Source organism: Fundulus heteroclitus, chromosome 13 (genome assembly GCF_011125445.2).
Source record: "Fundulus heteroclitus isolate FHET01 chromosome 13, MU-UCD_Fhet_4.1, whole genome shotgun sequence".
In the NCBI taxonomy this organism is placed as follows: Eukaryota; Metazoa; Chordata; class Actinopteri; order Cyprinodontiformes; family Fundulidae; genus Fundulus; species Fundulus heteroclitus.
Window position 1 is genome coordinate 24870570 of NC_046373.1, and position 22112 is coordinate 24892681.

The following is a 22112-nucleotide window of genomic DNA, read 5'->3' on the forward strand; positions in this document are numbered from 1 at the left end:
ATGAACATTTCTAGTAAAAAATACATAGGGTTTCTCTTTGGAAAGGAAAACACAGATACTAGATACTAATGCTAAGCACAGTGATTGATTATATAACTATAAATTAAATATTAAATAGGTTTATAAATATTAGAATTAATTTGAAGCTGATACACAGTGCGAAATAACAGTAATAAAGATAAATAATTAATGACAAAGTCTTGTCATAACATGACATTTTCAAGTCCTACATTCAGAAAAAAATAGCAGCTGTAATGACAACTGTGAGCAAAATGAAACTTGCTTTCTCAGTCACAGCTGAAGAGGCTGTTGTTGTGGACACAGTAGTTGTTGTAGATGTGGTTGTTGTCGGGGCTGCAGTGTTTGTGGTTGGTGCAGCTGTGGTAGTTGTTGGAGCAGCTGTGGTGGTTGTGGGAGCAGATGTGGTAGTTGTTGGAGCAGCTGTACTTGTGGTTGTTATTGGGGCAGCAGTGGCTGTTACTGTATTTTTTATGGTTGTAGAAGAAGTGATTTGGGTTGCAGAAGAAGTTGATGCTGTTGGAGCAGTACTAACTGTTACTGCTGTGGTTATAGACGATGCAGGAGTGGCTGTTAATGCATTTGATGTGGTTGGCGAAGAATTAATTTGGGTTGACTTAACAGTTGAAGCTGTTGCACTGGTTGATGAAACTGTGGTTGTCGTTGGAGTGGTTGTGGTTGCAGCAGCAGGGGTTGAGGTTGAGGAGGCAGTTGTTACAGCACTGGATGTAGTTGAAGTAACAGGTGTTGCTGTTGGAACAGTTGTGGATATGGTTGAAGCAGCATTGATTGTTGTTGGAGCTGTGGTTGTGGTTGGAGCAGATGTGGTTGCTGGTGGAGCAGCTGTGGTGGTTGTGGGAGCAGGATTGGTTGTTGTGGGATCAGCTGTGGTTGTAGTTGGAGCAGCGGTCGTTGTGGTTGAAGCAGCTGTAGTTGTGGTTGCACCAGCTGTGGTTGTAGTTGGAGCAGCTGTGGTTGTTGTTGGAACAGCGGTTTTAGTCATTGGAAAAGCGGTTGTTGTGGTTGGAGCAGCTGTAGTTGTGGTTGCAGCAGATGGGATTGTTGTTTGACCAGCTGGGATTGTTGTTTGAGCAGCTGTGGTTGTAGTTGGAGCAGCTGAGGTTGTTGATGCAGCTGTGGTTGAGGTTGCTGCAGCTGGGATTGTTGTTTGAGCAGCTGTGGTTGTGGGAGCAGCTGTGGATGTAGTTGGACCAGCTGTGGTTGTTATTGGAGCAGCTGTGGTTGTTATTGGAGAAGCTGTGGTAGTTGTTGGAGCAGCTGTTGTGGTTGGAGCAGCTGTTGTTGTGGTTGGTGCAGCTGTGGTAGTTGTTGGAGCAGCTGTGGTAGTTGTGGGAGCAGATGTGGTAGTTGTTGGAGCAGCTGTGGTTGTGGTTGCAGCAGCTGTAGTTGTGCTCACAGCAGCTATTGTTGTTTCAGCAGCTGTTGTTGTTGGAGCAGAAGTGGTTGTGGTTGCAGCGGATGTGGTTGTGGTTGGAACAGCTGTGGTTGTGGTTGCACCAGCTGTGATTGTAGTTGGAGCAGCTGTTGTTGATGCAGCTGTGGTTGAGGTTGCTGCAGCTGTGGTTGTAGTAGCTGTGGTTGTGGTCACAGCAGCTGTTGTTGTTTCAGCAGCTGTTGTTGGAGCAAAAGTGGTTGTGGTTTCAACGGCTGTGGTCGTCATTGGAGAAGCTGTAGTTGCAGTTGGAGCAGTCGTTGTTGTAGTTGGAGAAGCTGTGGTTGTGGTTGTAATGGCTGTGGTTGTCGTTGGAGTAGCTGTAGTTGTTGGAGCAGAAGTGGTTGTTTTTTCTGCAGCTGTTGTTGTTGGAGCAGAAGTGGTTGTGGTTGCAGTGACTGTGGTTGTGGTTGGAACAGCTGTGGTTGTTATTGGAGCAGCTGTGGTTGAAGTGGGAGCAGCTGTAATTGTGGTTGCAGCAGCTTTGGTTGTTGTGGAAGCAGATGTGGTTGTTGTTAGAGGAGCGGTAGCTGTAGTTGGAACAGCTGTTGTTGATGCAGCTGTGGCTGAGGTTGCTGCAGCTGTTGTTGTGGTTGCAGCAGCTCTGGTTGTGGTTGCAGCAGCTGTGGTTGTGGTCACAGCAGCTGTGGTTGTTGTTTCAGCAGCTGTTCTTGTTGGAGCAGTAGTGGTTGTGGTTGCAGCGGCTGTTGTTGTTGAAGCAGCTGTAGATGTAGTTGGAGCAGCGGTCATTGTGGTTAGAGCAGCTGTGGTTGTGGTTGCACCAGCTGTGGTTGTCGTTGGAGCAGATGTGGTTGTTGTTTCAGCAGCTGTTGTTGTTGGAGCAGCTGTGGTTGTGGTTGCAGCGGCTGTGGTTGTAGTTGGAGCAGCTGTGGTAGTTGTTGGAGCAACTGTGGTGGTTCTTGCAGCAGATGTGGTAGTTGTTGGAGCAGCTGTACTTGTGGTTGGAGCAGCTGTTATCGTTGGAGCAGCTGTGGTGGTTTTGGGAGCAGATGTGGTAGTTGTTGGAGCAGCTGTACTTGTGGTTGGAGCAGCTGTACTTGTGGTTGGAGCAGCTGTGGTGGTTGTGGGAGCAGATGTGGTAGTTATTGGAGCAGCTGTGGTGTTTGTGGGAGAAGATGTGGTGGTTGTTGCAGCAGATGTGGTAGTTGTTGGAGCACCTGTGGTAGTTGTTGGTGCAGCAGTGGTAGTTGTTAAAGCAGCTGTGGTAGTTGTTGGAGCAGCTGGGGTAGTTGTTGAAGCAGCTGTGGTAGTTGTTGGAGCAGCTGTGGTGGTTGTGGGAGCAGATATGGTAGTTGTTGGTGCAGCTGTTGTTGTGGTTGGAGCAGCTGTTGTTGTGGTTGGTGCAGCTGCGGGAGTTGTAGGAGCACCTGTGGTTGTTGTTGGAGCAGCTGTCGTTGTCGTTGGAGCAGCTGTGGTAGTTGTTGGAGCAGCTGTTTTTGTGGTTAGAGCAGCTGTTGTTGTCGTTGGAGCAGCTGTGGTTGTTGTTGGTGCAGCTGTGGTAGTTGTTGGAGCAGCTGTGGTAGTTGTTGGAGCAGCTGTTGTTGTCGTTGGAGCAGCTGTTGTTGTCGTTGGAGCAGCTGTGGTGGTTGTGGGAGCAGATGTGGTAGTTGTTGGTGCTGCTGTGGTAGTTGTTGCTTCAGCTGTGGTGGTTGTTGGTGCAGCTGTGGTAGTTGTTGGAGCAGCTGTGGTAGTTGTTGGAGCAGCTGTGGTGGTTGTGGGAGCAGACGTGGTAGTTGTTGGTGCAGCTGTGGTAGTTGTTGGTGCAGCTGTGGTAGTTGTTGGAGCAGCTGTGGTACTTTTTGGAGCAGCTGTTGTTGTCGTTGGAGCAGCTGTGGTGGTTGTGGGAGCAGATGTGGTAGTTGTTGGTGCTGCTGTGGTAGTTGTTGCTACAGCTGTGGTAGTTGTTGGTGCAGCTGTGGTAGTTGTTGGTGCAGCTGTGGTAGTTGTTGGAGCAGCTGTGGTAGTTGTTGGAGCAGCTGTGGTGGTTGTGGCAGCAGATGTGGTAGTTGTTGGTGCAGCTGTGGTAGTTGTTGGTGCAGCAGTGGTAGTTGTTGGAGCAGCTGTGGTAGTTGTGGGAGCAGATGTGGTAGTTGTTGGAGCAGCTGTGGTAGTTGGTGCAGCAGTGGTAGTTGTTGGAGCGGCTGTGGTAGTTGTTGGAGCAGCTGTTGTTGTGGTTGGAGCAGCTGTTGTTGTCGTTGGAGCAGCTGTGGTGGTTGTGGGAGCAGATGTGGTAGTTGTTGGTGCAGCTGTGGTAGTTGTTGGTGCAGCAGTGGTAGTTGTTGGAGCAGCTGTGGTAGTTGTGGGAGCAGATGTGGTAGTTGTTGGAGCAGCTGTGGTAGTTGTTGGAGCACCTGTGGTTGTTGTTGGAGCAGCTGTACTTGTGGTTGGAGCAGCTGTGGTGGTTGTGGGAGCAGATGTGGTAGTTATTGGAGCAGCTGTGGTGCTTGTGGGAGAAGATGTGGTGGTTGTTGCAGCAGATGTGGTAGTTGTTGGAGCACCTGTGGTAGTTGTTGGTGCAGCAGTGGTAGTTGTTGAAGCAGCTGTGGTAGTTGTTGGAGCAGCTGTGGTAGTTGTTGAAGCAGCTGTGGTAGTTGTTGGAGCAGCTGTGGTGGTTGTGGGAGCAGATATGGTAGTTGTTGGTGCAGCTGTTGTTGTGGTTGGAGCAGCTGTTGTTGTGGTTGGTGCAGCTGCGGGAGTTGTAGGAGCACCTGTGGTTGTTGTTGGAGCAGCTGTCGTTGTCGTTGGAGCAACTGTGGTAGTTGTTGGAGCAGCTGTTTTTGTGGTTAGAGCAGCTGTTGTTGTCGTTGGAGCAGCTGTGGTTGTTGTTGGTGCAGCTGTGGTAGTTGTTGGAGCAGCTGTGGTAGTTGTTGGTGCAGCTGTGGTAGTTGTTGGAGCGGCTGTGGTAGTTGTTGGAGCAGCTGTTGTTGTGGTTGGAGCAGCTGTTGTTGTCGTTGGAGCAGCTGTGGTGGTTGTGGGAGAAGATGTGGTAGTTGTTGGTGCTGCTGTGGTAGTTGTTGCTACAGCTGTGGTAGTTGTTGGAGCAGCTGTGGTAGTTGTTGGAGCAGCTGTGGTGGTTGTGGCAGCAGATGTGGTAGTTGTTGGTGCAGCTGTGGTAGTTGTTGGTGCAGCTGTGGTAGTTGTTGGAGCAGCTGTGGTAGTTTTTGGAGCAGCTGTTGTTGTCGTTGGAGCAGCTGTTGTTGTCGTTGGAGCAGCTGTGGTGGTTGTGGGAGCAGATGTGGTAGTTGTTGGTGCTGCTGTGGTAGTTGTTGCTACAGCTGTGGTAGTTGTTGGAGCAGCTGTGGTAGTTGTTGGAGCAGCTGTGGTGGTTGTGGCAGCAGATGTGGTAGTTGTTGGTGCAGCTGTGGTAGTTGTTGGTGCAGCTGTGGTAGTTGTTGGTGCAGCTGTGGTAGTTGTTGGTGCAGCAGTGGTAGTTGTTGGAGCAGCTGTGGTAGTTGTGGGAGCAGATGTGGTAGTTGTTGGAGCAGCTGTGGTAGTTGGTGCAGCAGTGGTAGTTGTTGGAGCGGCTGTGGTAGTTGTTGGAGCAGCTGTTGTTGTGGTTGGAGCAGCTGTTGTTGTCGTTGGAGCAGCTGTGGTGGTTGTGGGAGCAGATGTGGTAGTTGTTGGTGCTGCTGTGGTAGTTGTTGCTACAGCTGTGGTAGTTGTTGGAGCAGCTGTGGTAGTTGTTGGAGCAGCTGTGGTGGTTGTGGCAGCAGATGTGGTAGTTGTTGGTGCAGCTGTGGTAGTTGTTGGTGCAGCTGTGGTAGTTGTTGGTGCAGCTGTGGTAGTTGTTGGTGCAGCAGTGGTAGTTGTTGGAGCAGCTGTGGTAGTTGTGGGAGCAGATGTGGTAGTTGTTGGAGCAGCTGTGGTAGTTGGTGCAGCAGTGGTAGTTGTTGGAGCGGCTGTGGTAGTTGTTGGAGCAGCTGTTGTTGTGGTTGGAGCAGCTGTTGTTGTCGTTGGAGCAGCTGTGGTGGTTGTGGGAGCAGATGTGGTAGTTGTTGGTGCAGCTGTGGTAGTTGTTGGTGCAGCTGTGGTAGTTGTTGGTGCAGCAGTGGTAGTTGTTGGAGCAGCTGTGGTAGTTGTGGGAGCAGATGTGGTAGTTGTTGGAGCAGCTGTGGTAGTTGTTGGAGCACCTGTGGTTGTTGTTGGAGCAGCTGTTGTCGTTGGAGCAGCTGTGGTAGTTGTTGGTTTAGCTGTGGTAGTTGTTGGAGCAGCTGTTGTTGTGGTTGGAGCAGCTGTTGTTGTCGTTGGAGCAGCTGTGGTGGTTGTGGGAGCAGCTGTGGTAGTTGTTGGTGCTGCTGTGGTAGTTGTTGCTTCAGCTGTGGTAGTTGTTGGTGCAGCTGTGGTAGTTGTTGGAGCAGCTGTGGTAGTTGTTGGAGCAGCTGTGGTGGTTGTGGGAGCAGATGTGGTAGTTGTTGGAGCAGCTGTGGTGGTTGTGGGAGCAGATGTGGTAGTTGTTGGAGCAGCTGTTGTTGGAGCAGCTGTTGTTGTCGTTTGAGCAGCTGTGGTGGTTGTAGGAGCAGATGTGGAAGTTATTGGAGCAGCTGTACTTGTGGTTGGTGCAGCTGTTGTTGTCGTTGGAGCAGCTGTGGTGGTTGTGGGAGCAGATGTGGTAGTTGTTGGTGCTGCTGTGGTAGTTGTTGCTTCAGCTGTGGTAGTTGTTGGTGCAGCTGTGGTAGTTGTTGGAGCAGCTGTGGTTGTTGTTGGAGCAGCTGTGGTGGTTGTGGGAGCAGCTGTGGTAGTTGTTGGAGCAGCTGTGGTGGTTGTGGTAGCAGATGTGGTAGTTGTTGGAGCAGCTGTACTTGTGGTTGGAGCAGCTGTACTTGTGGTTGGAGCAGCTGTTGTCGTTGGAGCAGCTGTGGTGGTTGTGGGAGCAGATGTGGTAGTTGTTGGAGCAGCTGTGGAAGTTGTTGGTGCAGCTGTGGTAGTTGTTCGAGCAGCTGTGGTAGTTGTGGGAGCAGCTGTGGTAGTTGTTGGAGCAGCTGTTGTTGTGGTTGGAGCAGCTGTTGTCGTTGGTGCAGCTGTGGTAGTTGTGGGAGCAGATGTGGTAGTTGTTGGAGCAAATGTGGTAGTTGTTGGAGCAGCTGTAGTTGTTGTTGGAGCAGCTGTGGTGGTCGTGGTAGCAGATGTTGTAGTTGTCAGAGTAGCTGTGGTAGTTGTTGCTGCAGCTGTGGTAGTTGTTGCTTCAGCCGTGGTAGTTGTTGGTGCAGCTGTGGTAGTTGTTGGAGCAGCTGTGGTAGTTGTGGGAGCAGCTGTGGTAGTTATTGGAGCAGCTGTGGTGGTTGTGGGAGAAGATGTGGTAGTTGTTGGAGCAGCTGTGGTTGGAGCAGCTGTTGTTGTCGTTTGAACAGCTGTGGTGGTTGTGGGAGCAGATGTGGTAGTTGTTGGAGCAGCTGTACTTGTGGTTGGAGCAGCTGTGGTGGTTGTGGGTGCAGATGTGGTAGTTGTTGGAGCAGCTGTTGTTGTGGTTGGGGCAGCTGTTGTTGTGGTTGGAGCAGCTGTTGTTGTGGTTGGTGCAGCTGTGGTAGTTGTAGGAGCAAATGTGTTGGTTTTTGCAGCAGATGTGGTAGTTGTTGGAGCACCTGTGGTTGTTGTTGGAATAGCTGTTGTTGTCATTGGAGCAGCTGTGCTAGTTGTTGGAGCAGCTGTTGTTGTGGTTGGAGCAGCTGTGGTGGTTGTGGGAGCAAATGTGGTAGTTGTTGGAGCAGCTGTACTTGTGGTTGGAGCAGCTGTACTTGTGGTTGGAGCAGCTGTTGTTGTCGTTGGAGCAGCTGTGGTGGTTGTGGGAGCAGATGTGGTAGTTGTTGGAGCAGCTGTGGTAGTTGTTGGAGCAGCTGTGGTAGTTGTTGGAGCAGCTGTGGTGGTTGTGGGAGCAGATGTGGTAGTTGTTGGAGCAGCTGTTGTTGGAGCAGCTGTTGTTGGAGCAGCTGTTGTTGTCGTTGGAGCAGCTGTGGTGGTTGTGGGAGCAGATGTGGTAGTTGTTGGAGCAGCTGTGGTAGTTGTTGGAGCAGCTGTTGTTGTGGTTGGAGCAGCTGTGGTAGTTGTTGGAGCAGCTGTGGTAGTTGTTGAAGCAGCTGTGGTGGTTGTGGCAGCAGATGTGGTAGTTGTTGGAGCAGCTGTTGTTGTTGTTGGAGCAGCTGTTGTTGTTGTTGGAGCAGCTGTGGTGGTCGTGGGAGCAGATGTTGTAGTTGTCAGAGTAGCTGTGGTAGTTGTTGCTGCAGCTGTGGTAGTTGTTGCTTCAGCCGTGGTAGTTGTTGGTGCAGCTGTGGTAGTTGTTGGAGCAGCTGTGGTAGTTGTGGGAGCAGCTGTGGTAGTTATTGGAGCAGCTGTGGTGCTTGTGGGAGAAGATGTGGTAGTTGTTGGAGCAGCTGTACTTGTGGTTGGAGCAGCTGTGGTGGTTGTGGGTGCAGATGTGGTAGTTGTTGGAGCAGCTGTACTTGTGGTTGGAGCAGCTGTTGTCGTTGGAGCAGCTGTGGTGGTTGTGGGAGCAGATGTGGTAGTTGTTGGAGCAGCTGTGGTAGTTGTTGGTGCAGCAGTGGTAGTTGTTGGAGCAGCTGTGGTAGTTGTTGGAGCAGTTGTTGTTGTTGTTGGAGCAGCTGTGGTGGTTGTGGGAGCAGATGTGGTAGTTGTTGGAGCAGCTGTTGTTGTGGTTGGAGCAGCTGTTGTTGTCGTTGCAGCAGCTGTGGTGGTTGTGGGAGCAGATGTGGTAGTTGTTGGTGCTGCTGTGGTAGTTGTTGCTTCAGCTGTGGTAGTTGTTAGTGCAGCTGTGGTAGTTGTTGGAGCAGCTGTGGTGGTTGTGGGAGCAGATGTGGTAGTTGTTGGAGCAGCTGTTGTTGTCGTTGGAGCAGCTGTGGTGGTTGTGGGAGCAGATGTGGTAGTTGTTGGAGCAGCTGTGGTAGTTGTTGGAGCAGCTGTGGTAGTTGTTGGAGCAGCTGTGGTGGTTGTGGGAGCAGATGTGGTAGTTGTTGGAGCAGCTGTTGTTGGAGCAGCTTTTGTTGTCGTTGGAGCAGCTGTGGTGGTTGTGGGAGCAGATGTGGTAGTTGTTGGAGCAGCTGTGGTAGTTGTTGGAGCAGCTGTTGTTGTGGTTGGAGCAGCTGTGATAGTTGTTGGAGCAACTGTGGTGGTTGTTGCAGCAGATGTAGTAGTTGTTGGAGCGGCTGTGGTTGTTGTTGGAGCAGCTGTTGTTGTTGTTGGAGCAGCTGTTGTTGTTGTTGGAGCAGCTGTGGTGGTCGTGGGAGCAGATGTTGTAGTTGTCAGAGTAGCTGTGGTAGTTGTTGCTGCAGCTGTGGTAGTTGTTGCTTCAGCCGTGGTAGTTGTTGGTGCAGCTGTGGTAGTTGTTGGAGCAGCTGTGGTAGTTGTGGGAGCAGCTGTGGTAGTTATTGGAGCAGCTGTGGTGCTTGTGGGAGAAGATGTGGTAGTTGTTGGAGCAGCTGTACTTGTGGTTGGAGCAGCTGTGGTGGTTGTGGGTGCAGATGTGGTAGTTGTTGGAGCAGCTGTACTTGTGGTTGGAGCAGCTGTTGTCGTTGGAGCAGCTGTGGTGGTTGTGGGAGAAGATGTGGTAGTTGTTGGAGCAGCTGTAGTAGTTGTTGGTGCAGCAGTGGTAGTTGTTGGAGCAGCTGTGGTAGTTGTTGGAGCAGCTGTTGTTGTCGTTGGAGCAGCTGTGGTGGTTGTGGGAGCAGATGTGGTAGTTGTTGGAGCAGCTGTTGTTGTGGTTGGAGCAGCTGTTGTTGTCGTTGGAGCAGCTGTGGTGGTTGCTGGAGCAGCTGTTGTTGTGGTTGGAGCAGCTGTGATAGTTGTTGGAGCAACTGTGGTGGTTGTTGCAGCAGATGTGGTAGTTGTTGGAGCAGCTGTGGTTGTTGTTGGAGCAGCTGTTGTTGTTGTTGGAGCAGCTGTGGTGGTCGTGGGAGCAAATGTTGTAGTTGTCAGTATAGCTGTGGTAGTTGTTGCTGCAGTTGTGGTAGTTGTTGCTTCAGCCGTGGTAGTTGTTGGTGCAGCTGTGGTAGTTGTTGGAGCAGGTGTGGTAGTTGTGGGAGCAGCTGTGGTAGTTATTGGAGCAGCTGTGGTGGTTGTGGGAGAAGATGTGGTAGTTGTTGGAGCAGCTGTACTTGTGGTTGGAGCAGCTGTGGTGGTTGTGGGTGCAGATGTGGTAGTTGTTGGAGCAGCTGTACTTGTGGTTGGAGCAGCTGTTGTTGTCGTTGGAGCAGCTCTGGTGGTTGTGGGAGCAGATGTGGTAGTTGTTGGAGCAGCTGTACTTGTGGTTGGAGCAGCTGTTGTTGTCGTTGCAGCAGCTGTGGTGGTTGTGGGAGCAGATGTGGTAGTTGTTGGAGCAGCTGTGGTAGTTGTTGGTGCAGCAGTGGTAGTTGTTGGAGCAGCTGTGGTAGTTGTTGGAGCAGCTGTTGTTGTTGTTGGAGCACCTGTGGTAGTTGTTGGTGCAGCAGTGGTAGTTGTTGGAGCAGTTGTGGTAGTTGTTGATGCAGCAGTGGTAGTTGTTGGAGCAGCTGTGGTAGTTGTGGGAGCAGCTGTGGTAGTTGTTGGTGCAGCTGTGGTAGTTGTTGGTGCAGCTGTGGTAGTTGTTGATGCAGCTGTGGTAGTTGTTGGAGCAGCTGTGGTTGTTGTTGGAGCACCTGTGGTAGTTGTTGGTGCAGCAGTGGTAGTTGTTTGAGTAGCTGTGGTAGTTGTGGGAGCAGCTGTGGTAGTTGTTGGTGCAGCTGTGGTAGTTGGTGGTGCAGCAGTGGTAGTTGTTGGAGCAGCTGTGGTAGTTGTTTGAGCAGCTGTTGTTGTGGTTGGAGCAGCTGTTGTTGTGGTTGGAGCAGCTGTTATTGTTGTTGGAGCAGCTGTGGTGGTTTTGGGAGCAGATGTGGTAGTTGTTGGTGCAGCTGTGGTAGTTGTTGGAGCAGCTGTGGTAGTTGTTGGTGCAGCATTAGTAGTTGTTGGCGCAGATGTGGTAGTTGTTGGAGCAGATATAGTAGTTGTTAGAGGAGCAGTAGTTGTAGTTGGAGCAGCTGTCGTTGTGGTTGGAGCAGCTGTGGTTGTTGGAACATCTGTCGTGGTTGTTGGAGCAGCTGTAGTAGTTGGAGCAGCAATAGCTGTTCTTGTGGCTATGCCTACAAATAAATTGAACAGCAATTGTCATTAAATTGTTCACATTACAATAATTATCTTTCTTTGGTATTTATCAACAGCACTTTTTGGTATCCTAATTTGTTCACTTACCAGCAACAACGAACAGTACCCAGAAAATCTTCATCTTCTTCGTCTGTTTTTTTTTTCTGTTTTAAAAAAAGTATATGTTTGTTAGCTTTTATATGTCTTAAGGAGTTTTTTGCAAACACGTAACACACAGACAGAACAAGACATAATGGTCAACAGTTTAAAGCACCTACAACACTTCCTGAGAAGTTAAAATACTGCAAATAGTCATTAACTGATGTTGTAGTCAAAAAGACAGATAGAACTCATTTTGGAGAACAATGTAAATAACTCGATTGCATTAATAAAGATTCTGTCCTTGTCACACTTTTTCAGTTTTTCTGTTAGTATCAAATTTTGTAATTTTTCCCCCTAAACTTATCTTCTCATTTTCTGAATAAAAAGAGAATTGAACAACTATGTTATACAACTGTAAACTATATTGAACAAATAGATGAAAAGTGTTTATTTGAAAATAACAATGAAGATAACAACCATGTTAAATATAGTTTTTCTGTATTTAAAATTCTTATTTTTATTCATCAGCTTTAATATCCTAAATTTGAGAAATTAGAATTTTATTATTAGAGGTTTACTACTTACAGTCTTTGTCCAATGGGTTCCCTTCACTCCAGTGACAGAAAAGGTGATGCTCTTTGTTCCTTTCTGTTTTCTGGTTAACTGGTAATGTGTACCAGTTGAAAGCAGAAGCTTTATATCCACTCAGAGCCGGTACTGTGACATCAGGTGCACGCAATGATGGAAATTAGTCATTAATTACAGTGCTTTATTTTAGGTGTGGCTACCTGTTTGGAATCTTTCTTTGTCTTCCATTTGTTGTTTGAGCTGCTTATAGTAAGCTGGTTGAGCAGCATTGTTTTCCTGTTAGACATAAGAACATGACGTTAAATTATGAATTGTGTTGTTGCTATTCTATAGCTCTTTTACACATATGTGTTGTTTTTTTAATGTTCCTTAAAATACACAGTTTAAGCAAATCTGCAGTGCTACAGAAAAAAAGAACATTTGAAATAAGGACTAGAATGACAGAATATAGAAAAATAATCAGTGTTTTTCAATATATTTTAAATATTGGCCAAAAATGTTTGTTTGTTCATTCATCCATACATACATTTTCTTGTTTGCTTTATCCCTCATGGGGTCGGGAGGGGTGCTGTTGCCTATCTCCAGCTGTCAATGGGCGAAAGGCGGGGTACACCCTGGACAGGTCGCCAGTCTATCGCAGGGCAACACAGAGACAACAAGGACAAATAACCATTCTTGCACACACTCACAGCTAAGGAAAATTTAGAGAGGCCAATTAACCTAACCTAAAGATGCCGGAGTACCTCGAGAGAAGCCATGCATGCACAGGGAGAACATCCAAACTCTATGAAGAAAGACCCAGGACAAGGGTAGGACCCTCTTGCTGCATGTCAACAGCACAACCCTCTGGGTCACTGTGCAGCCAGTCATTACTTTTGGTCTATAGCAAAAAAGCAAACATAAATAACAAGTAGAGCAACAGCTGGTCTGAAAGTGTAATATTACATTTTAAGGTGTATCAAAAAGATTGAATCAAATCAGGTCTTAGCTTTTAATGTCAGTGGTATTTAAGCCATAGTGTTATTTTTAGATTATTTGTTAATTTTTCCTGTGTTTTTATGCTCGTAATACTGATGCTGTACACGTCACTGTAATAGATTGTGAAATATGTGACGTAAAGCACCAAACTCTGACATCAGAACACGTCCACTAAATGATGAGTCATGTCTGTCTATGTAAATTGTGACTCTATCAGATGTTACTTTCAACTATTATTTTAAGCATTCAGAACAAAAACCTTCTAAAACTCTAAATTTATCATTTAATTAATGCTGTACAGATTACATAACTAATTTAACTTTGGTTAGTACAAGATTTGTTTGCTTCCAAGTTAATCCTTTATGATTTATGAAGTGCTTTTCTTTTATTATTTCCTATTAGCTCAGTCTTGCTTTGGTTTTAAACAAATACCAATTGAGAAGCCAGTGATTCAGACATATCTTTTTATTAGATGATTTTGTGCTATTTACATGGTGTTTGTATTTGTGTCTTTAATTATTGGGCTTTGTTGTTGCAGGAAATGTGTCTATTTAAAAGAGATGAAGTCAGTATAGCTTACTGACCTTTGTGTTCTTGTCTTACATGTATTAACTGGTATTGTACTTTTAAAATGTTTTTTTATTTTATTTAAAGGACAATGTATGTTATCCTCTTCTTAACCAATGACTGAAACTCAGGTTTAATGTGACAGTGCTGATATAACTTTCTTACAAATTACAACAAACATTCTACAATGTTATTAGTAGTTTTAAAATATTCTGTTCTCTGACACAGACATTTTTTTCTTGATGAGTCTAATAATAACACAGATGTATCCTAAAATATTATATAATTGGATGACAATGCTTTGTACTCAGTCAGAATACAAAGGTTTTCTTAACTCACACCCTTGTTCTGACACCTGCAGTATGCAGACTGTGTGTCCACATTTTAATTAGACTTCCATCACTTGACCTGTTTTCACGTCAGAGATAATAAAACTATGCCATGCATGTTGTTGTTTTTTTGTGTTGTTTATTTATCTAATCTGCATATAGGTGCACCTTTAAATACATTCCTTTTGGATTCAAATACAAAGTTTTTTTCTTCTGTTAGTTAAATATTTTAATGTTTAGACTAGATAAAATTCATAGTTTGACTTTACCTTGATTCCCCATTTTAAAAGATTTAAATTCCACGTGGAACAAAGTGACAGAATAAAACTTCACATTTATATCACAGACACATTCATACTCAACGAGAACGTTCAATATGTTGTGTGAATCTACCTGGGAGCCGTGCTTTACCAGTGCTGTACTGCCCATCCTTCCCCCACTATATATCTTGTTGCCTATGTTGATATAAAAAGAACATTGCCTCAAACAAAACCCTGTTTGTTTGGGGTGTTTTTTGAAGCAAACTTGTATGCTTCCGTGCATACAAGTGGATGTAGGTGTTTTGGATGAGAGAGGAAAATCGGAGGAAGATAGTCATGGATGTGATGTTGACCTGGCTCCAAAAAGGGCTCAAAGAGGATATGATCTTGAGATGGGTTGAGTGATAACAGCAGCACTCTAAATAGTCTTTCACAAGAAAACGGAGGTCGGACTCTGCAAGAAAGTACTAGTGCATCCAACAGGGAATTCAAAGATTCTTTATTGTCACAGCGTGTTACCGTTGTGAAATTTCTTTTTAAGTTCACTTAAAAAAGACAAACAAGCAGTCCCTCATGAGTCACAGATAACAAATAATGAGGTAATGTGGCACTATTGTGGAACGATGATTTGAAGCTTCGTTTACAGAAATGTGCATTTAGATATTTTGAGATAATAGTGTGATGGTAGGCGATAACATTTAAGGGATTGTAAACGTATGAAGGGCTAGTAACAGTGGGGTGATTTTAAAGTGTTGGACTGAAGACTCCCGTCAAGGGGCAATTGCCCTAACAGTTCTTGGGAAGAAGTTGTTTCTAAGTTTATTTATTGTGGGAGATACATGGATACACCTTATGTCAAAATGTAATTGATTGAGTTGAAATTGAAAGGACAGAGATGTCCTTTCAATGTTTTGGTACAGACCAAAAATGGAATATGCACACTGCTCTGATCTGTAAAAAATTCAAAATCATAAAAAAACAGCTTATCATGGATATAATGATATAAATAAATTCTGACAAGACCGAAGTTGTAATCTTTGGGCCAGGGTCCTCAAAAAATAAACTTCTTAACCAATCACTTAATCTGGATGGCATTAACTTGGCCTCTGGTAATAAAGTAAAAAACCTTGGTTTTATTTTTGACCAAGACATGTCATTTAAATCCCATATTAAACAGGTTTCCAGAGTTTCCTTTTTTCACCTCCGGAATATCGCCAAAATTAGAAACAATTCTGTCCAGGAGTGATGCTGAAAAACTAGTCCATGCATTTGTTACTTCAAGGCTGGACTATTGTAATTCTTTACTATCAGGAAGTCCACAAAATGCAGTTCAAAGCCTTCAGCTGATCCAAAATGCTGCAGCGAGAGTTCTGATGAAAATCAACAAGAGGGATCATATTTCTTCAATTTTAGCTTCCCTGCATTGGCTTCCTGTTAAATCAAGAATAGAATTTAAAATTCTTCTTCTAACGTATAAAGCCCTTAATAATCAAGCTCCATCATATATCAGAGCTCTGATTACCCCGTATGTTCCTAACAGAGCACTTCGCTCTCAGACTGCAGGTCTGCTGGTGGTTCCTAGAGTCTCTAAAAGTAGAATGGGAGGCAGATCCTTTAGCTATCAGGCTCCTCTCCTGTGGAACCAACTCCCAGTTTTGGTCCGTGAAGCAGACAAAGCAGACACCCTGTCTACTTTTAAGACTAATCTTAAAACTTTCCTTTTTGACAAAGCTTATAACTAGATTGGCTCGTGTTACTCTGAGCTACCTTTATAGTTTGCTGCTATAGGCTTAGGCTACTGGAGGACATCAGGGCCTATTTTTCTCACTCTACTGATTTCTACTGTTCTCCAGTCTACTGTTCGCCAGATTTGCATTGCATTACATTGAAATGACTGTTGTCATTTCAGCTTTTAACTTTTTGTTCTCTCTCTTTTTCTTCATAGTAGGTACACCTGGTCTGACGTTCTGTTAACTGTGACATCATCCAGAGAAGACGGCTCACCCGCTATTACCATCTAATGTAGAACAGATTCCTGGATCAATGTGTGCTTTTTTGTTTCTCTTGTTGTGTCTCTGCTCTGTATTCTGTAACCCCATTTGGTCGAGGCAGATGACCGTTCATACTGAGCCCGGTTCTGCTGGAGGTTTTTCCTTCCCGCTAACGGGTGTTTTTTCTTTCCACTGTCGCTTCATGCTTGCTCAGTATGAGGGATTGCAGCAAAGCCATGTACAATGCAGACGACTCTCCCTGTAGCTCTACGCTTCTCCAGGAGTGAATGCTGCTTGTCGGGACTTTGATGCAATCAACTGGTTTTCTTATATAGGAACATTTTTGACCAATCTGTATAATATGATTGAACTTAACTTTGCAAAGTGCCTTGAGATGACATGTTTAATGAATTGGCGCTATATAAATAAAATTTAATTGAATTGAATTGAATAACTTTCTTACAAATTACAACAAACATTCTCCAATGTTATTTGCAGTTTTAAAATGCTATGTTCTCTGACACAGAATTTTTTTCTTCATGAATCTAATAATAACCCAGATGTATCTTACAAGAACATATAATTGGATGACAACGTTTTGTTTATAAATGACAGCACTTGCAATGTTTCTTTATATGACTCAGTCAGAACAGGAAAGTTTTCTGAGCTCACACCCTTTGGTGTGACACCTGCAGTATGCAGACTGTGTCCACCCTTTAATTAGACTTCCATCACTTGACCAGTTTTAACGTCAGAGATAATAAAACTATGCCATGCATGGTTATTTTTTATTTGTGTATGTGTTGTTTCTTTATTTCACTAATCTGCATATAGGTGCACCTCCAAGCATAATATTTTTGGATTTAAATATAAACAATGTTTATTTTTTTGATGCTTCTGCTAGTTAAATATGATTTTTTTTTAGACTAGTTAATATTATGACTTTGCTTATATTCCCAATTTTAAAAGATATAAATTCCACGTGGAGCAAACGGACAGAATGATCATGGTTCATTTTAAACCATGATGAATTACATGAACATTGCCTCAAACAAACCCCGTTTTTTTTTTGTTTGTTTGTTTGTTTGTTTTTTTGTACAGCAAAACGCTTGCCGTGAATTCAAGTGGATGTAGGTGTTTTTGGATGAGAGAGCAGAACTTGAGCAGAGTTGAGTGATAACAGCAGCACTCTAAATAGTCCTTTACATGAAAATGGAGGTTGAACTCTGCAAGCAAGCTCTGGTGCATCCAGCAGGGAATGTAATGCTGTACAAACGCCTGGGACATAGTTTCAGGTAAAAGGTTAGATCAGGGCGGTGCTAGCCAATTAGGTGGCCTAATAGGGTTGCCAACTTACAGGACAAGTACAGGACAATAGATGGCGGCTTCTTTGCCTGCTTCGATGTGACATTCCTATGTAGGTCTAAGAAGGTGAGGTGTGGAGAGCCATCAAGTGTTCGTATATGCAAATTGTAGGCTGCATTCAAAATAGAGGAAAATGGGTGTCAAACACGGAACACCTACTTTTGGAAACGGAAAGTCCCGGCTAATTCTGGGCAGTTGGCGACTCTAGGCCCTAAGCACAAATGTTTTGTGGTGCTCCCCCACCTGGAAATGAACAATAATAAAGTTTTTGCCAGTGCTTTTCTCTTTATTCCCAAAATAATTTCTCAATATTTTGAAAACAGTTGTAATATTTATGAGGAGAAATTTAAATGTTGATAAAACACTAAACACATTTTTTATCAACAACGGTGTCCATCCTTCCTCACAAGATAATTGTGTTTTACCGATGATGGAGGAAAACTAACAAACAAAACAGATTATAAGTGGGAATAAAACAAGGAAACACAATTAACGAAATGCCCAATTAATGAAATGCAACAATAGGGCATGTCATACGGAACTAGGGCTCATCCTATAAAGTGTTGTTAGAATAACAGTTTTTGTGCTGTGTTCAGATGTATTTGTTTGATGCAAACCCAAAAACATCAAAAGGTCTGACTGTACAGAGGAAACTGATCCATATGAGTATGGCAAGTTTTGTTTTCCTGAGGAAGATTCATTAGAAAGAGCTCATTAAAACAAGAAAAAAATCCTCAAGCTATTAAAAAGATTTAACACTGCTGTTAAGAATAAATAGTTTGTATATTGTCTTGGTTTGTACTGCATTGCTGGGCTGAGCCCCAGCGCTGCACCAAATCTATTTAAAAATACTAACCATTTCTGTCCCATTTTTGTATGATATTAAGAAGACTATTTTATTCCACTTAAAGCACTGCTTCAGAGTATAGTTATAAATGTTGTAAAAAAAATAACTTTTTAATCACAGAATTTTGCTTCCCTACCTTTCCCTTAATTTTCTCTTCTACATTTTGTGTTGCCAAAATGACCAGCAAATTTATTATTGTTTTATTGACCCCTGCTAAAATTCCAGTTGTGTCTGCAAAGAGGATTGAGAGAAGCTTCCAGTGAATTAATTAATATTTTTGCTGCAGAGCAGTTTCAAAAGACTCTGAGAAAAGAACATTTAAAATCACTGGGTGTGGCGTTTCTTTAAAAGTGTTTGTCCTGCCCTTCATAAATGGCAGTAACTCTTTTGTTAGGCAAGGTTATTAATTTTTTTCCCTTCCGCTTATAAAAAAGGGAGTACCTTTCTGATTACAAAAGATTGGTGAGACATCATGGTTAGACGTTATGAAAACCTCAGACAATTTACAGAATAGCCCTACCAATATAATTATTTAGAGTTGTCATTGAAATTTAAGTGTATACTAAAATAGATAAACATTATTGGAAGGATTACTACAATTGCATTTCAATTAATTAGAATATTATCTCAGTTAATTTATTTCAGTTGTTCAGTTCAGAAAGTAAAACTCATCTAGAGACTCATTACCTACAGACAGATTAATTTTTCCAGTTGTTTTTTAATGATATGGCTTACAGCCAAGAGCAACCAGAAGTTCACTTTCTTAGAATATCTAGCTCTAACTTTTTTGTAACACATACAGAAATTTGTTAGAGAAATCTTGGGTCATTGAGAAGGATGTCAGTGTGCTGTTTTGAGGAGAATGATGTCCTAGTGGTTAGAGTAGAGTACTGAGATGGCTGCAAGTACCACTACCAGAGCCTTGCAGACTACCACTATGGTTCCTTGAGCAAGATGCTTAGCCCCAGATTGCTCCCCTGTACTGCACCCTAACGGTGATCGATTAAATCCAGTAGACAAGTTTTGTTAAAATGTACAGTTGCAATAACAAATATTTGTTCTTAATCTGTTCAGTTTATGCATTTAATAATAGGTAGCGTCTTACATGAACCACGGCATCACAACAGTGTGATATTGTTCTAGTCAGCCTTTGCTGTAGCGTTAAAAAAGCCCAGATGGCTTTAATAACATGCTCCAGCTCACCGACATTATTGGCTCTGGTGTCCCTCATTTCCTTCTTGAAAATACTCCAAAGACTCTGCATGAAATTTATGTTGGTTTCCCAACAGATTCCAAAAGTGATCTAATTTCTATCCCCAGGCCAACAGAAAACGGTTTCTCTGATTTAGGGTCAGAGAGGCATGAAGACATTGTAATACTTAAGTTTTTAAAACTCTTTGTATAAACACGTGTTTTTTCTCTATATATAAATAGATTATTAAACCTAAAATAGAAAACATAAGATACTATTTATTTTACCCTGAATTTTATTTGCTTTCCTTTCTGACCAGGAAGAATTGATGTTTAGATTGTATAATTGTACAGAAGGGATGAGAGCATAGATCTAATTCTATTGTTCATCCAAACCTCTCAAAGTGGTGTGTCCTTTCTTTGAATGTGTTTTTCCAAATCTCCTGACAACAAATGTGTCGTGAGACAAGGTAATTTAAATGTTTTCCTTTTATTCAACAAAGAAACACCCTTTTCATTTCAGTGGTTTAGCATGACATCATGATGACAGTCACATACACAAAGACATAACTCTATGACTAACAGCCTTTCAAGATCTCTTGTCTTTTTGTGACTGACTTGTTGCCCTAAACAATAGCGCCATCTATAGCCAAATTTAGGGATTTGTTTTATACCTAAATGCAGGTGCTGCACATGACCTGCTGTGGAATCTCCCAAATTCTGGCATTTTTTTATGCCCAGAGTACAATATTAATATTGACAATAATAACATGAATACTGAAAGCAATTGAGTTTCATGAAAGAATGAAGAGAAGTTTCATGACTCCTCCAGCTTGTAAACTGATCTAATTTATGAAAGAACTAACACATTTGAAATATATAAAGCAACTCAATATTATACATTTAAATGTAAATGAAACACAATACCAAGTACATTGTTTTCCTTAGATTACTCTACTTTGGTTACCTGTGGCAGTGTGACAAACCAGCAAATACCTACTGTTACTGAACAAGTTTTATTGTATTTTAAAGAGCCCATCATTTTATATAGCACAGGGAACTATGCTCTCAAAGTACTGAAATTATTATTTAATTGTGATTTCTGACATAAGAAGGCACAAAGCTTTAGGTGTTCAGGCTCTTTTCCCAGTTTTCATGAAAGCAGCAGACATTTATACGTTTTATATTATGTTTGAAATGCTCCTTTTTGAATTACATAGATGTAGTTGTCTCAAATTAGCCATGCCTTTAATTTTGCTATTATTCTAGGTTGCTTTACAACCAGATAAAATTGGCTCTTTTTTGTTGCATTCCCTTTATCTCTTCATGTAAACATTTATCATTCTTATTACTAGTTTTATGTATCCTTTTTTTTATTGGCAAATATTTAAAACCAAAGTACTCAACAGTTGTCTCTGTAACCCTCAAGCCAGTCAAGGAAGAGGGACATTTCCCCAAAGCTGATTCTAAAGGAAATGTCTTCCTGTTACATTAGTTGCTCAGCTCATGTGTCTCTCTGTTAGCTTAGGATAGCAAATTGTATAAAAACTCAGTATTCAGAGAATCCTGCCAGATTTGCTAGGTTGGATCATTTCTTAATTTTACTTTCTTGTGATTGTTTGGAAATGTATTATAGCTCAATGAAACTGACCATGTTATTGAAATGAATTTGAATATGAAAATTTTTACTTAGATCCAACAGTATTACGTAGCTTTTGACTGGACTTTGTACTTACTTTTTAATTTGGATATATGTGTCCATTCAAAACAAAGCTGCTGTACAAATAGGGTATATTTAGAATGCATGTGCTGTGAGCTAATATAGTTTTTAATTTGGTCTTTAGTGGCAGTCCAGAAGCATGTTGCACCATGTTAATTGATTAAAGCTACAAGTTTAACTCCCATCGGTGTCAAGCTTTAATGCAGGTGAACCTGATTTTCAGCACGACACAGAGTTACGTTTCAAAGGGTTTATTGAAGGGGTGAATAGTTACAGATGAAGTAGGCAAACAGTCACAGTCTTGGCAGAGAATCCTGGTAGAGAGGGCTGGTTTACCGAGATGAGCAGAGAGCCAGGAGATGTAGGCGGTGACAGAACCAGCAGGCTGTGTGGAACGGAGAACCACCTGAATGAGTTAGCAAGCAGCTGAACAGGTAGCATAGCAGCATGGAGGCCTCCATGCTGCCTCCATAGCAGCATGGAGGCAATCTCAACTAGGTGGCTGCACCTTATCCTGAAATTCACTGCAATTTACTGTGTTTTTTCAAGCTGTATGCAAGCATAATTTTGTTCTGTATGCACGTTGTGCATACAAAATGACAAATAAAGCTGTCTAAATCTAAGTCTAAGAGAGTTTAGATGGTAGGGGAAACAGGATCCGGTCAAGCAGGAAACAGGCTGAACTACAGCATGCAGACACCGGTGACCTTAGCAGGAGAGTCCAGCTGGCAGAGCACACATGAGCAGGTGAAGCAAAGGCAAATCTCACAGGAAGAGCAATGAGGAGTGTGGGCGATGAGGCGCAGGAAGAAGTGAGTGAGTGAGACGTTCTGGCAGAGGCAGAGGCAGGCATAAGTAGGCTGGTGAACAGGTGAGCTGAGTGACTAATTAGTGGGGACAGGTGGAGATAATCTAGAGTGGGGTGGTGGCTGGAGACAGACTGAGCTGGAAGGATAACTGCTGGTGGCTGAATAGTGAACGAATGAACAGAAAAAGGACTCATAAGTGTAAAGAAAAACTAAACAGAACCACAACTAGGACAACCGGTTAGTAGACGGAGCACCTGTGCTCGCCCGCTCTCATTCCAACCTTCAGTTGTACTGCTTGCCACCTGGTTGCCTGGTCTGCTAGGTTTAAATGCCATGTTAGCATTGGCAAACATTTAACTTACCTGTGGAGAAGGAAAACAGCAACCTCCGTCCAGCTTATTAGCCCCTTTGCTTCCCTAAGTCGGCACCAACACTCAAAAGCTTGACCGATGTTCACCCTTGTTTTGCTTCTTCTTTGGTATGCTTGAATCTGAGGAATTTGATGTCGAGAAGAAGCCATTTCTCAGTGCTATAATGGAGCTACTCGGATCAGGCAATGCCTGAGCTCTGTCTCACCTGACGTCAAGCTACTATTCCTATTGGTGAAAAATCCTTTTGTGTTAACGTTAGCGTCACAACCAGAAGTAAATTTTGACAAATTTTGGACACTTCTAAGTTTATAAAACAAAATATTTATGTACAATTTATTTATTTTTGAGTAAATTAATACTTTAAAAATACTTAAAGACATTCTGCGGATGTACTACTTTC

General features: G+C 43.4%; 1 protein-coding gene across 1 annotated transcript; it reads right to left on the minus strand.

Annotated features, from left to right (window-relative positions):
• Nucleotides 1-635: 635 nt before the first annotated feature.
• LOC118565455 (mucin-5AC-like) lies at nucleotides 636-7633 on the minus strand (the record flags this gene model as incomplete). Its single annotated transcript, XM_036145883.1, has 5 exons — nucleotides 636-740; nucleotides 2657-2681; nucleotides 4728-5356; nucleotides 6581-6672; nucleotides 7225-7633. Coding segments are annotated over 5 exons (1260 nt in total), but the record flags the coding sequence as incomplete, so codon positions are not given.
• Between the last annotated feature and the right edge of the window lie 14479 nt (nucleotides 7634-22112).